This window comes from Puntigrus tetrazona, chromosome 13 (genome assembly GCF_018831695.1).
Source record: "Puntigrus tetrazona isolate hp1 chromosome 13, ASM1883169v1, whole genome shotgun sequence".
NCBI classification, from domain to species: domain Eukaryota; kingdom Metazoa; phylum Chordata; class Actinopteri; order Cypriniformes; family Cyprinidae; genus Puntigrus; species Puntigrus tetrazona.
In genome coordinates, this window is record NC_056711.1 from 14,728,605 (window position 1) to 14,742,833 (window position 14,229).

Below are 14,229 nucleotides of genomic sequence, written 5' to 3' on the forward strand. Positions count from 1 at the left end.
ACCTCTTTTGCGCCCCCTGTTCTATGAATTCATCAGACGGGGCTCGCTCGTCTTCCTTTGATGGAAACCTGCAGCCAAAATTTAATGAAACACTTGGAACTTGTTCTTTGGCAGGAGTGATAGGGTCTGTTCTGTCTCTGCAGACAAAGTCAAAAATAGCAAAGCAAAGAAATGGCAAAATCATTGGAGGGGTAAGACACCGTTTAACAAGGAAGAAAGTATGATTCAAGCGCTTACAATGGCTTCAAATCGCTGTGTGATCCTTAATAATTCTCTCCCATGCTGAAGACATCAATGGACAAATACTGCAGGGGAGAGCTGGCAGAACAAAACTAGAAAGTCATGCATATCCAGAGAGCCACAGTTTCCTCTCATGAGCCACTCTGTCCTTCTAAGAGTGCAGAAATGTGGAGTATTTGGCAGATTCGAAGGTTAGGTGAATATAACGCTTGCCAGTTCAAGGGAGATATTAGACATGCATTTCAAATTAGTGTAAATGAGAAAGAATATAAACATGTGTCTATTAACTAAATGATTTATCTGCACTAACATTTAAATGTTTTACTTAAAATGCATTAAACAGGGTCTTATAATGAAAACAACACATGTAAATATACATGTAATATAATACATTGTAATACATATAGTAATATATGTATTATAATACATATATTAATACATTATAATACATGCAATATACATGTAAAAAAACACGCATAATAAAAACAACTCGATGTTATTCAAAAAGGGTACGCATTATGAACATACTACAAAATTCAGATGTCGCAGTTTGTTGATGTCTCAAAAAGACCATCTATTGAAATCAAGCTGCAAAAGTGACTCAAGGCTAATTAAAAATCTCTATGGTTGTGATATCACATGCAGCCGTGCACATTTACATATTTGTGACACCAACTGCCTGCTCAGTCAGGGTTAAACAACAAGCTGTTCCTGGGTTGTGTTCACGGTTTTATTCTGAGGTATCTCAAAATTACAAGCAAGTGACTGAAATTTATTTTGACCCTGATCACTTTAGTATGACTTTACTAATCTTTTTGCCATATTTTTTTGCATGTATTTATGGTCTACAGTTGTAACAGGGAGGTTCTGATCTACTGTATATATTAATGCCGCATCTGTTTGGTTGACAAATAATATTTGTCTGTCACTCAGCTACCGTTCATAAGTTCGGGGGCAGTACGCGTTTTATACATTTATACACGTAATAGGATATTTTAATAATTAACATTAAAAGTATAAAAGCATTACACAATTTCATATTCAGATAAAATTTGAACAACATTCATAAATGTTTCTTGAACACCATATTAGAATAACTTCTGAATATTCATGTGACACTGAAGATTTGAGTAATGATGCTGAAAATGCAGATTTGCTATTACGAGAATCAACTGCATTTTATAATATATTTAAAAGAGTTGCTAACTGTATTACTGTATTTAGTTAGTGATAGTTTTACTGTAGTTTTGATTGAATATATGTGGCCTTCGTGAGATAAGAGCCTTCTTTCATAACCATTAAAAAACATATCAACCTGAAACTTTTGAAAGGTGTGTAAATTTTCCAGTCAAGTATTTCATATTCATTGTTCAGGTACAAGAAGATTAACCCAAAAGCAGACCTCAAATCAATGCCCCGGCCAAGAAATCAAACTCAGGTCGACTGCCTGGAAGGCAACTATGCTCATCAGTGTACCATCAAAGCTGTGATGTGATTTTTATTGCAGGATTTTCCTACGACCTTCAACAAATTTCCATGACTCACTCATGCAAAACAGACAAGAACTTGTGGAAATCGTTTTATATAAATATCTGTAGTCTATGTATTGTACCAATCTTTTAAAAAAATAATAGAATTATATGACCATATTTTTTAGAGTACAAAATGTCTCAAGGAGTCAAGGTTTTTGGGTCATGACCCCATTAGATCCTGCAGAGAGATGTCGTAAGTACACCATCTGGCAGAAAAAAAAACATCTTTCTGCTTTGATGGCCATTAAGATTTTTTTGCAAGTACGGAAGGGTTGCAAGCAAATGTCTTTCTCCATGTGTACGATATATAGCAATCCCTCTTTTTTTTCTCCTAACAAAAATAGAAATACTTTTAATTACACTCTTATTAACATGACTTTTTTTTCCTTTAGTAGAAGTCACAAATGAAAAAAAAAAATATTTGCAGGTTTTCCATAAGAACCTATTCGACTAAAATAAGCATTATTCCAAAGACACAATCAGTAGGAAATAAACGATTTTACGGGAATAACCAACTCAGTTGAAGGCAAGCGAATTTGAAAACAAGCTACAGAAGTGTAAACATAAAGCCCTGTGAATGACAGATCTCACCCAGCAGGTGGGTGGGTCAGAAGGTAGGATGCAGTAGGGTTGCTATATCTCACCGACAGGGCAAACACAGAGGGCGGTTCCATCTGACTTGGCACGGCAGGTGGAGTTGTGCAGGCAGGGGTTATGCGGCAGGTCGCAGGGGTCGTGGGCCTGTTCACAGAGCAGGCCGGTAAAGAAGGGCGGGCAGGTGCAGGAGAACTCCCCTGGGATGTCAGACTCCACACAATGTGCTCCGTTCAGGCAGGGAGAGGAAGAACATTCCTTCACATCCACTCCACAATCCAGGCCGGTCCAGCCACGTGGACACGTACACCTATAAGGCAAAGCAAGTATTTTTTAGATAAGAGAGTTCATCGTTCGCTCTTGTAATTTCAAGCTTGTGTGATTTTTTTTTTTAATGGCTGCTCTTTTCTGTATAGTAAACTTGAACGCTGACCAAAGCATGTTAAGTTCTAAAATCACAAAAACGCACCGTAAAAGAGAATCATAAAAGACTCCATATGTGCTGAAGCATTCAAAAGGAAATATCTGTTTTAATGTTTTTAATGTCTCTTTTGCTCACCAAGGCTGCATTCACTTGCTTATAATAGTAAATAGTAAAAACAATAATAGTCTGAAAAAATGTTCTTAATGCTTTATATTTTTTTCTTAAATGTCATTTATTTGTGTGATTACAAAGCATCATTTTTACAATTATTACTCGTCACATCATCCACCAGAAATCAAAATAATATATCGATTTAGGGCTTAAGAAACGTTTTCTTGACAATATTTTTATTTAACCTTATTTTTAATGGAAAGGTTCAGCAAAAATATTCTCGAAAAATATATTTTTTATTAAAATCTTCTGTTTGATACGTACAGGTACAACACGAGAGCAAATAAATTATGACATTTTTCATTTTTGGGCAAATTATAGCTTTAAAACATAGCTCAGACAAGAATAGAGTCTGGGAATCATTTGGAATTCCATTGTGTGAAATTTCTGAGGAAAATGATATTGTACTATTAAAATATTCATTCACGTACAGACCGACTGACACTCCTGGCACACAGTGACCTTGTAGCATAAAAGCAAATTCCCCCAAGGGCAGACTCCGATTTGGCTTAGCCCTGTGGTGCTTTTCACTAATGAATGTCATACGTCTCTGAAAATCCCTTTTTGTTCATTTTAGACCGGGATTACAATGTGTGCCATGAACTAAACTCTTATAAATTAAACCTTCCACTTAATTTCAGGGCGAAAAAAACCCACACACAATAGCTATTTTAAAGAGGCCAGACATGATATTCCTACAGGTGTTATTAAAAGAAAATGAGCGATGAGTCATAATTATATGGTAGAAATGCAAATGAAAATCATAGCAGGCACATTTCTATAATCTTCCATCATTCTCACAATCAAAACACGACAGCCTGTGAGATACAGTACATGATTTGCGCAAAATATAAGCAAACAACTTAAATGTCAAATTCAATCTGTTTCCGATTTAAAGGCCACCTTTAATATACTTGATGTGCACAGTTTTGAGGTAATGTATTTCCTGTGGAAACAGGAAGTAGGACCAGAGCATATCAAATAGGTTTTAGACTACATCGCTAAAATAAAATCTCTATATTAGTATATCAGTATTCTCCGCCTTCGCCGTGCTTAAAGCGATAAATCTTTAAAAAGATACGCAAACTAAAAACAAAACACTTTATTTTGCCATTCATAAGTCAAAACAGAATCAGTGTTGGGAGATTTCTGGACAGCTGAGGGGATTTACAGGTTAATTGCACTATTGGTCTGAGAAGCGTTAAATCCCAGACAGCTGGAAGTAGGACACTGGGAGGTTAGAGCAGTGAGCTGGGATTATATTTACCAGAGTGAATCCCAGAGAGTGCCGGAGGTATCTGCATTCCACTTGGTGGCAGTGATCTTACAGCCGTGCTGCCAATCCCTGTCTTAAACCCATCCTCTATTCTCTCGCTCTCCTTCCAGTCTATTTTTTTCCCCCCTTCACTGCCCTTAGCAAGAGGGCACGTTAGGTGAAACAGAAGCAGGAGCTTTTCTCTCAAGAGAGTCGGCGTTTGAGAGAAACCCCCTCCTGCTGTGCTGCATTGATTGATTCATTTGTTTTACCTGCCATCTGCAATTCATTATCTCACACGTTTTCGAAAGTGCAGTCTGTCTCCGCGTGACGACAGAATAGGTGGCTAAACTTAGAGCTGCTTTTTTCATACATAGTCCAGGGTTCGCTGAATGGGAGTTTACGAAACCCTGAAGGTTCGGGAAGGAAATGAGGGCGGTTCGTGAGTTGATGAAGAGCGACTATTTAATTATACTGAACACGAAATTTAAAAGTGACTGGAAGATAATCGCAATATAGCTTAGTGAATTAATCAAATAAAAGACTGCAATTTAATTAAACAGCTGTATAGTTCGATGCAGCTCATTTAATTACATGATGATCGAATATTCATTATTTTTCAGGATAATTGTAATTCACAACTGCAATGTTTTTATTTTTATAATTAGAGTTAAAATATACTTGAATTTCTTGACATTAAGTAAATATTCTGTCTAAGGGGTTTAGCTGATAACTGTATATGAATCAGAAAATGTCGTCTTAAGATTTTTGAAAATGAGCTTTCATGTAGTCTGTAACACAGCTCTAAGTGAATAAAAACATCCTGCAAAGTTTTAAATCTGAAAGTGCACTGTGTGTAAATTTATTGTCTCTCAAAAGAAAAAGTCGTCTCTGGACTCGTTTTATAAATGACTCGTTTTTAGCGATTCAAAGCCGTTTCATGTTGACATCAAACATTATTTGCCAGCCACTTGTTACAAGCGCAGACCTGAGAACACTTGATTTTTAAATTGGTCTGAATGAAAATGCAAATTCCTTCTTTGCCTCTAGGTGCCGCTGTTGGAGTTGTTTAAAGGTGCTGTAAGTTTTTGACTCTTCTAAAGCCAAACATAACATAGTATGTTTGTAGATATTTAGATGTTATGTTTACGTTGCTGAAAAATAATGCTATAGCCAGTTATTCTTCTCTAAAAATTGTCATTTCTTATGAAGCACATTTTATGCAGTTATCCTATTGAATATTAATAAGCAGCAAATTATTGAGGCAAGAGTCAGAACTTAACATTATTAAAGAGTGATCAAAGTAACATACAAATGACAAAAACGACAAAGTGATTCATTTTAACAATGCATTGTCTAGAATAGAATATGCTAAAATTGAGAGATTTAAGAAACTGTAAAGGTTTGATTTTGTTTTAATAAGTGAACAGCAGCAGGAAATGCAAAGAAATGCATTTTAGTGATTAAATAAAAAAAAACTACATAAACTGGACTACTTCATTAATCAAGGTAGGTTATTGGGGAAAAACTACTGGAGCATGTGACCAATCTCTAGCCTGTCCATTCATCCAGATTCTCTTTGCTCTGTCAAGCTGTGTTTTTGCAGCCCACCTGTAAGCGTTGAGGAGGTCTGTACAGGTGGCGTTGTTTTTACAGGGGTTTGATGAACATTCATCGGTCTCCCTTTGACAGAACTCCCCCTCCCAGCCGGGCAGACAGAGGCAGTCGTAACTCTGTAATGCAAATGAAGACAGCGAATGAAAAGATAATAGAGAGCGATGTAACACTTTCATCTAACCCTTGCCTTGACCTAGATAAATACAGCATGTTCTGCCACCAATCACTCCACAAACCTGAAAACGTCTTCATTAAAGCATTCACAGTAAATTAACAACATAACAGATTAAAGCAAAGCGCAGTGGCGTATAATTTAATTTATCCCAAAAATGAATATTTTAAAATATTATCATGACAACTCGTGATCATTTGTATGAGATGCTGAAAGGTTTTTTTTTTTGAAAGTGAACTTACTTTTAAATTGATCAAATAAACTGAATCATGAAACAAGCAAACAAACAAAGTACATGTACCATCCTATTCTTTTCTCTTATTCTGAAAAAAAAAGCACACACAAGGCATGTGGTTGTGGTTTATATTGTAATTTGCACTGAGGGCAACCTGTGGGCAGCTTCAACTCTCAACCCACCTACTATTAACTCCAAATGTATTTAGCATGGTTTTCAAAGTTGTTATCTTTACGGGAGAGCAACCATTGCTATGCAAATGCGCTCTCTCAACCACCCACCACTGCACATCAGATATTCAGGCATGTCTTTAAAGGCATGCAAACTATTAATTTCGGCATAAATTACTAAAGAAATCTGCATGAACCACGCATTTCAAAGAGAAATATTCAGAATTACACCCCATGCTCTGAAATAAACAGCACTTGAAGTGAATGAATGCGTACTCTCTATTTAGTGCTCGAATAGAAGCTACAGTGTAAATGCATTCTTCTTTTTTTACTTCAGGTGTGCTGTCCTTTCTGTCTTGGTGAGTTTACTACGGCTCTCCCCTCCACTTTGTCATTAAAGTTTTCATTATGAAAATTAATCACCGTGGGTGGCTTGCTGTCTATTGTTTTGCATGGCAAAGGTTTATTCGGTCTCATCCTATACAATGGAAACGAGCGCAGGTTTGCACAGTCAAGGCATAGCTGGAGTTCTTCATCACGGCTGCCCTGAGGGTTGATCCTGGAGTGCATGCTAATCTGAGCTTCATCCAGACACAGACACAGTGTTAAGCTCTGCCTAATGTAATTTGAGCACCGAGGGCCTTATTCATAAGACAGAAGAAGCTATGCAGACATGGTGTGATAGATCAGATGCCTCCAGAAGACTTCTGTTTTTCACCCCTGGCTAAGGATAGTATAATCTTATTTAGGCTGCTAAATCATCAGCTGGGATCGTAGCTCTCCCGAGAAACCGGGGTTGTGCGGGGTATTTTTATTTTAACAGAAGTAAATAAATAACTACATAAACACTGCCAGGAAGTAAACCTCAATCTGTGAGAGGGATTTTGAAAGCTTGTGAAGTTGCACATGAAAACTTCATCTTGGAATGAGATAATTGTGATGGAATAAGTTAGGAGCATCTCTCATCTACTATATGCGGGATGCATTTCTGTGATAACAGTGCAATAGTGCATGAAGCAATTATAACAGCGCTGCTTGGAAAGACAAAACAATTGATATATTATAAATAAATTACGTAGTGGTTTTAAATAAGTATGAAAAGTGAGCGCTATTTATAAAATGATGAATATTTTGTGCTAATAAATGTAATACCGCACGCTACAGTATAGGAAAATGGCATGCTCCAAATTATGGCAGAATTCAAGCAATATTATTAATAGTCAATATTATTCAGTCAGAATTAATCACTAAACACAAGTAACTACAAACAGATCATAGGGAAAAAAACATAACATTTATAACTCATTATATCATGAAACAACTACATATAAAATAGCCTTAGGCATAATTGAAAAGTCTTATCTGCTATCTAACTATAAACGGCTACCAAAAAAAGTAGGGTTTCATTAGGTGTGTCAAAATTAATCGTTTTGCGTGATGCATCGCGATGCGGACGTGGACGACTCAGCTTCGATAATCGAATGTGCTATAATCGGTTATAGCCTATGATGTCATTCGCTTGTCACGCGAGTATCAAAATGCATGCGCTATTTCAAATATTTCCCGCATATGGCACGTGTGTGAGCTAGAGACAAACGCGCTGTCGGCTTTTTTTGTCCTGAAGCTCGCGGCTGCGTTTAAATGGACTTGGATCCATTTTTATGATACCAAATATGGATGCACCAATGTTCGCCAACTTAAATTGTTCGGACGAAAAAACAAAAAAAAAAAGACTGTCAGTTAACAAATGAAAGACCGAATAAATTATGCCGAACAATGAGGCGATGTGATCGCCTATAGGCGCGCGCTAATGCAGCAAACATGTCTGCAGAGTAAAAGCATTTAAAAGTGTCCGAGACAGACGCTCCAATCATTACAAGCACCGACGGCGAGAAACCCTTTGTAGCACTGCATCTCATCTCCGATGAGAAGATGAAGTGTGGCTGTTGCTGGTTGATGACTTAATTCGTGAAATGGCCTCAAACGATTAGTAAATAAACTGTAAACCGTTATGTTTTCTAATGCTTGCACGGATTGCATAGCCTGTTCAAACAGTGCTGCACGAGTGTGTCTGCTTGTTAAACAGATGCTCAGTAACATTTTCATGCATAAAATAAGAAAATTATATGATAATAATAATAATAATAATAAAATAATCATAATAATTACAACAGCTCTATTGATACATTTATTATAACACTCACACATAGTGTTCAAATTGGGAGCGGTAATATTTAAAAGTATTTTTTTCAAAGAATTATTTTATGTTTAGCAAGCCTCTGTTAGTTAAAAAAAAATTCAAGGAGTCTGATTCAAGAAGGGAGTCTTAAAAATGGCCAAAAATTGGTTTCCTAACTTATTTAGTAAAATTTAAAGTTAAGTTAATTGTTAGATGTATCTTTAAAAACAGTGTTTAGTGTTAAGTAAATATTTTTGAATGGTTTTGTAATAGTTTTTTTTTTCTTAAGCTAGAATAAACAGTAAAAGGCACATTTTGGCTATTTAATCTATTCAATGGTGAAAATATAGTGTAAAATATATGGGGAAAATTTGAAATGTCATCAGTAATAATCAAATGACAGTAATGTGGATTAAATAAGAAAAAACCTACGATTGTCTGTAAACTTTGGAACTTAAAGCACTCGCAGATACTAAAAGTGCTTTTTCTTTATCACTTGTAATTGTCTTTTCCTCCTTTATTACATTATATTTGCTTATGTTTTGAAGCTATATTTGAGCCTACTAGTTAATCGTAATCGAACTGAATCTTGAAGCCAGTGCCGATTCAAACCCCTGCATTTCATACAAGAGAATATATCCTAATATTAAGATGAAATGATGTAAGGAAAATGCAGAAGAAAATTGGATTTCCATATTATAAGGTTAAGGAAGATGCTATATCACTGATTTTGACAATGTAAAAAAGATGGAGTGAATACAGCGAACAGATGAGCAGAGGAGGCATGGATTGTGGCGTACAAATGGAGTGATTTGTTATGTCTTAAGAGAACACAGAGGACATCGGGCCATTACGCACACTTCACAACACCATTATGCTCAAGGGGAATGTTGCAACAGCCCCTTCAACAAAGACAAGTTCAGAAAAAAAGGGTGCTATGGGGATATAAAACAGAGTGTTGTGTTGAGGTTGTTTAACACTGCTGAGATGTGAAGTAAAAAGAGGAATGATGTAATGACTTACGGTCTTGTTCTTATAGCGCTGCTGATGACATGAACGTGGGTTTGAAGGGAACGTGCGTACTGATGAAATGTGAGATGATTTGGATAAAAGTGTCTAGCAAATGGGTAAATAGGATATAATCCCAAACTCTTCCAAATCCGTGTTAAAGCGGTCATGTACTGTACCAGGAGGAAACAAAGAGTCATTGATCTTCTGGGAAAGTAGTTCATTACACCACGAATGCTGTTAATGAAGGATAAAGCAGATTAAAAATAATTTAATATAACGGCAAACCTGTCGCTCGCTAATTAATGCAGCACAGCTTTGTATCACAGCAAAATTGGGTTGAAAACGATGGCTATTTGTGATGAACAGTAAATTAATAAAATACATTACAGAAATTTCTGTCAACAATGACTCACTCTCATGCTGTTCCAAATCCTCCAAAGACAGCAAGTGCATCTACCACATTCAAGAAAACTATTTCTCGTTCAAATGTACATGGGCTATTTTACTGATGCCCTTACCTTTCTGGGCCTTTAACATGTCCGATGCGCTCTCTGCAGGGTTAATGCATCTTAATTTGTGTTCAGAAAATTAACAAAGGTCTAACGGGTTTGGAGCCAGGGTGACTCAATGACAAAAAAAAAAAAATACATTTTTGGGTGAACTAACCCTTTAAGATTGTGTTTGGGGTTGGTAAGAAGTCTCAAAAGCTGCATTTATTTGACAGAGAATGTACTAAAAATGATCTACTCATCCATCCATCCTTCCCATCCTCCTCTCTACTATATATAAATAGGAGAAATCTTCGTTCCGCCATAGAGGTAGCAAAACCACACTGAAAATGTCCCCAACGTCACCACTTCTCTCCACACGCCTTTAAATTAAATCAGTTTAACGAGTTCACAAATATTCAAAGCAAGATGATTCGCTTTAGATAAGCGCGACCTAGCTCTTTTGCCTATCATGTTTGTCCTTCCAGAGATCCACGTATAGGGCAGGTAGAGACTCCTGTTGGCAAACCAGCGTGACGGAATTCGCATTTTCACACAAAGAGAAAGGTCAATCTAATTTACTGACTGTATGGAAGTAATGCACTCCCATGTGACTTTCCACGGCTGGCCCTCTCTCCCATCCCACATCCTTTTGCTATATAACCAGCACGTGGAAACACAGAATTTAAGAGCTCAATTACATGGTAGCTAAACCATTTCCCAATCAGTGATTTCATACTTGTGACAGCAGAACAATCTTTTAAAGCGCTCATGCGGTGAGCATATAGAAGCTATTAACACATTGATGCTATTCTAAAACTTTATTGCAAGCCGTAAACATGTCAGATGACAATTGGTCCGTATTTCTTTTAAATCGCTTCCTTTACATTTGTAAGCAATACCAAATATTTATTTCAAATTCATCTCTTTAAACTGACTTAACATGATGAATGCAGTTGCCTCGTATTCCTTGCATGAATTCAGTGATAACAAAAAGAAAAAAAAATCCATATCGTTGACACCTTAACACAAAAAGCCAGTCAAAGGAGCGTTTCTTGATCTGTCAATGGCAATGTCACAGGATCATTTTTTGGCAAGGTGACTCTCTATGCATCTCCGAGATGATCTCATTCCCTGATGCAAAATAGCTACTCAAATCATTAATTAACCCAGCATGAAAGAGGGCTAATATCCCTTTCCTGCATCTCTGTCCACAGGACAGCAGCCTACGAAGCGCCCACCTCTAGGTTTCGAGGGATGCCGCGAATAGCCCAATTGCATTCTCCATTCAGAAACCGGGGCCTAGGGTTGCATTATTCATCATGAATAAATGATAAACTATTTTTGCCCCCCTGTTCTGTTCTGAGAGCTACCCGAATAAAAATAGAGGGAAAGAAGAGAAAGTCTGTGAGATAAATAAGAAGAGAAAGGGCTGGGGAGGGGCGGAAGAGTGTGAAATGAGAGCACAGAGGCTGCTATCTCTCTTTTTGGCTGTATTAGAGTGGGTTTGCTGAAAGGGAAGGAAAAGCCGATTTGGGATGAGAGCCAAACAACTGCATGTCACACAGGCTTCTGAGCCACTGATTGCTCTCATTGGCCCTCTCTTTGTTCTCAGAGATTGTGAGGTAACACAAGCTTAATCTACAGAACAAAACTACAACTCAGTGAATAAAGACTCTGGATTTTACATACAGACTGATATGACTGTGCCTGTAATAGAAGTATACGGTACTAATAACATTGAATACTGTTATATGTTAGCGTTTTTAAAAAGGCACCTTGAAATGACATTTAAAACATACTCATCTTCAGTAATGTGGCGTGCTATTAAGTAAAACACTGATTTGATTGGATTGCGAAAAAATGGAATGTGTGATTTCACAGCACACATTATTACACAACACTGTTTTCCCCATTTCTTTGGTTACATCATTAAAAATATAATTACGTGAGAAAATGGAAGATTGTGAAAACAAATATCTTTTTTTCCTTTTAATATCATACACTGATGAACTGTTCAATTCAAGACCAGGGACACAAATAAAAAAATACATAAAAATACAGATTACAAGGCAGAAAAATATTAGTAAGCTTAAGTTTCATAAGCTGGTTGTCAATTGTCATGAATCAATTCAGCGCACGAGAACCAACATCTACTGTTTAAGGTCTCAATATATTTTTCTCAGGAGCTCTGTCAAAAACAGCTTGATTTTTGCCTGTCTAATTACTATTCATGAGCCTCTCTTCTGATTGGCCTGTTTTTTTTCTGAGTGACACACATCCAGGCCAATCAAATGTAATGACATCACAATTATGTAAGCTGTGCTGGATGCAAAATGAAGGGAAAACTGAGGCGGCTCTTTCAAAACAGCGCAGTTTCGGCTACATAAGGAGCTTAAAATATCATCATCTTGTGATGTTAGGTGCCAGAAGTGACATAATAAAGCCTCAAATTAGAAATATAATCATATTCCCATTGTTGAGAGACAAAAAACTACGACAGCTGTGGTAAAACACAATTAAACGAGCAGACTGGACAAAACAATCATCAAAAATGCTTGATTTTGCACACTTCTTATCAGAAAAGGTTCAATAAAGTATTGTCTTTTGTTGTTATGTGCACGTCTAAAGTGTTATTGCATCTCATGACTATGTTGTTTATGAAATAATGTCTATATGCATGCGTGTAAAACGACAAACTGACAATACATATATAATGATGTGTTATTATGCATGAATTGCGATTAGTTGAACTAGTGACTAGTTGTAACGTTAGCTGGAATTTGCTGCCTGATGAAACTAAAATGTATACATCTTCATCCTGACTAGAGTATGTCCTCATATACATGTGAGATCCGATTCTCCGATCTGGTTTCGTCTGTTAAATTCTCTGAGAGGGCAAAGCAGAGAAAGGGGAAGTAACCTTTCCTCATATGATGCCATAAAGGGAAGATTCCAGATTGGGTCATCTAAGCTTTCATTTTTTCCAAAGGTGAAGCAGGACACCCAGGGCTCGGAATCAAAATTTGTGAGAACACAAATTGATATTTTTGCTAAAATCCGAGAGCTCTCTGACCCTGCATAGACAGCAACAGACCTACCACATCCAAAGCCTAAAAAAGGTAGTAAGGAAATTGTTCAAATAGTCCATGTGACATCAGTGCTTTAATTGTCATTTTATGAGGCTACAAGAATAATTTTGTATTTTCAAAAAGCTCTCAGAATTCATTCAAGAATTCGGGAAAGAATTTAACCTTCAACAAAAGCACCTTCAATAATGCAGCTCACATTAAGTCTGTCTTTAAATGTGTGTAAATAATTGTTTATAAGTAACTGTTGAACTATATAGGCAGTAATTGTAGACTGAAGCTTGTGGAGAAGAACGGCATGGTTACAATAGGTCTATACATTATTTGTCCTGTGCCGGTTACGTCATATCTCAGGTGAGCCAGGAATGATTTATATTTTATTAATTGCCTTGCACAGAGAACAATAATCATTTAACAACAGATGTTACAGCACATTAGTGGTTATTATACGTAGTTCCCATATGTATTATTCCAAAAACTGCTGTTGTTCTTTCATTAAGAGCTGTATAGGAAAACTAATAGTTAGTTGAAGATTAATTGTCCTTACCAGATGGAGGTCCACGCAAGTTGAGTTGTTTTCACACATGTTGCCGACACAGTCATTGATGTCCTGCTCGCATCTTATTCCAGCGTAACCAGGGTTACACAAGCAGTAAAAACCATCCACAGCTGAAGCAGGAAACATACAGGGAGACAGAAGAATTCACTTTAGAAGAGATGAAATACAGTTTCCTATTTTAGAAAGGCATAAGAAAGGGTTCATAAACACATCATTCAAAGACGCAGTTATCATTGTAGTTACCTTGTTTAGGGCTGGTTATGAAATTAAACCTTGTAAAGCCATTGCTGGTGCAGGAATCATAGCAAGTAATAAAAACAACCAAAACAACCCAATTTTATAAATAATATCGTTTATAAATGTTTTTTTAAAGCAAAAATATAAAAAAATAAAAATAAAAAATAAATAAATAAATAAGCATTATAAAAAAGATAAATATTTGTTGTGTAAAAGTGCCTCCATAAAAAAATACAAATAAGATAAAAAGTTAAAA

General features: G+C 36.5%; 1 protein-coding gene across 1 annotated transcript in view; it reads right to left on the reverse strand.

Annotated features, from left to right (window-relative positions):
• The window catches only part of eys (eyes shut homolog), a 156,511-nt gene that overhangs the window by 98,011 nt on the left and 44,271 nt on the right, over positions 1 to 14,229 (reverse strand). Inside the window, exons 18-20 of the mRNA XM_043256030.1 lie at positions 13,725 to 13,846; positions 5,828 to 5,949; positions 2,417 to 2,676 (exon numbers count right to left, since the gene is read on the reverse strand). Coding sequence (XP_043111965.1) covers positions 2,417 to 2,676; positions 5,828 to 5,949; positions 13,725 to 13,846 — 504 coding nt within the window. The remainder of the gene's footprint in view (positions 1 to 2,416; positions 2,677 to 5,827; positions 5,950 to 13,724; positions 13,847 to 14,229) is intronic.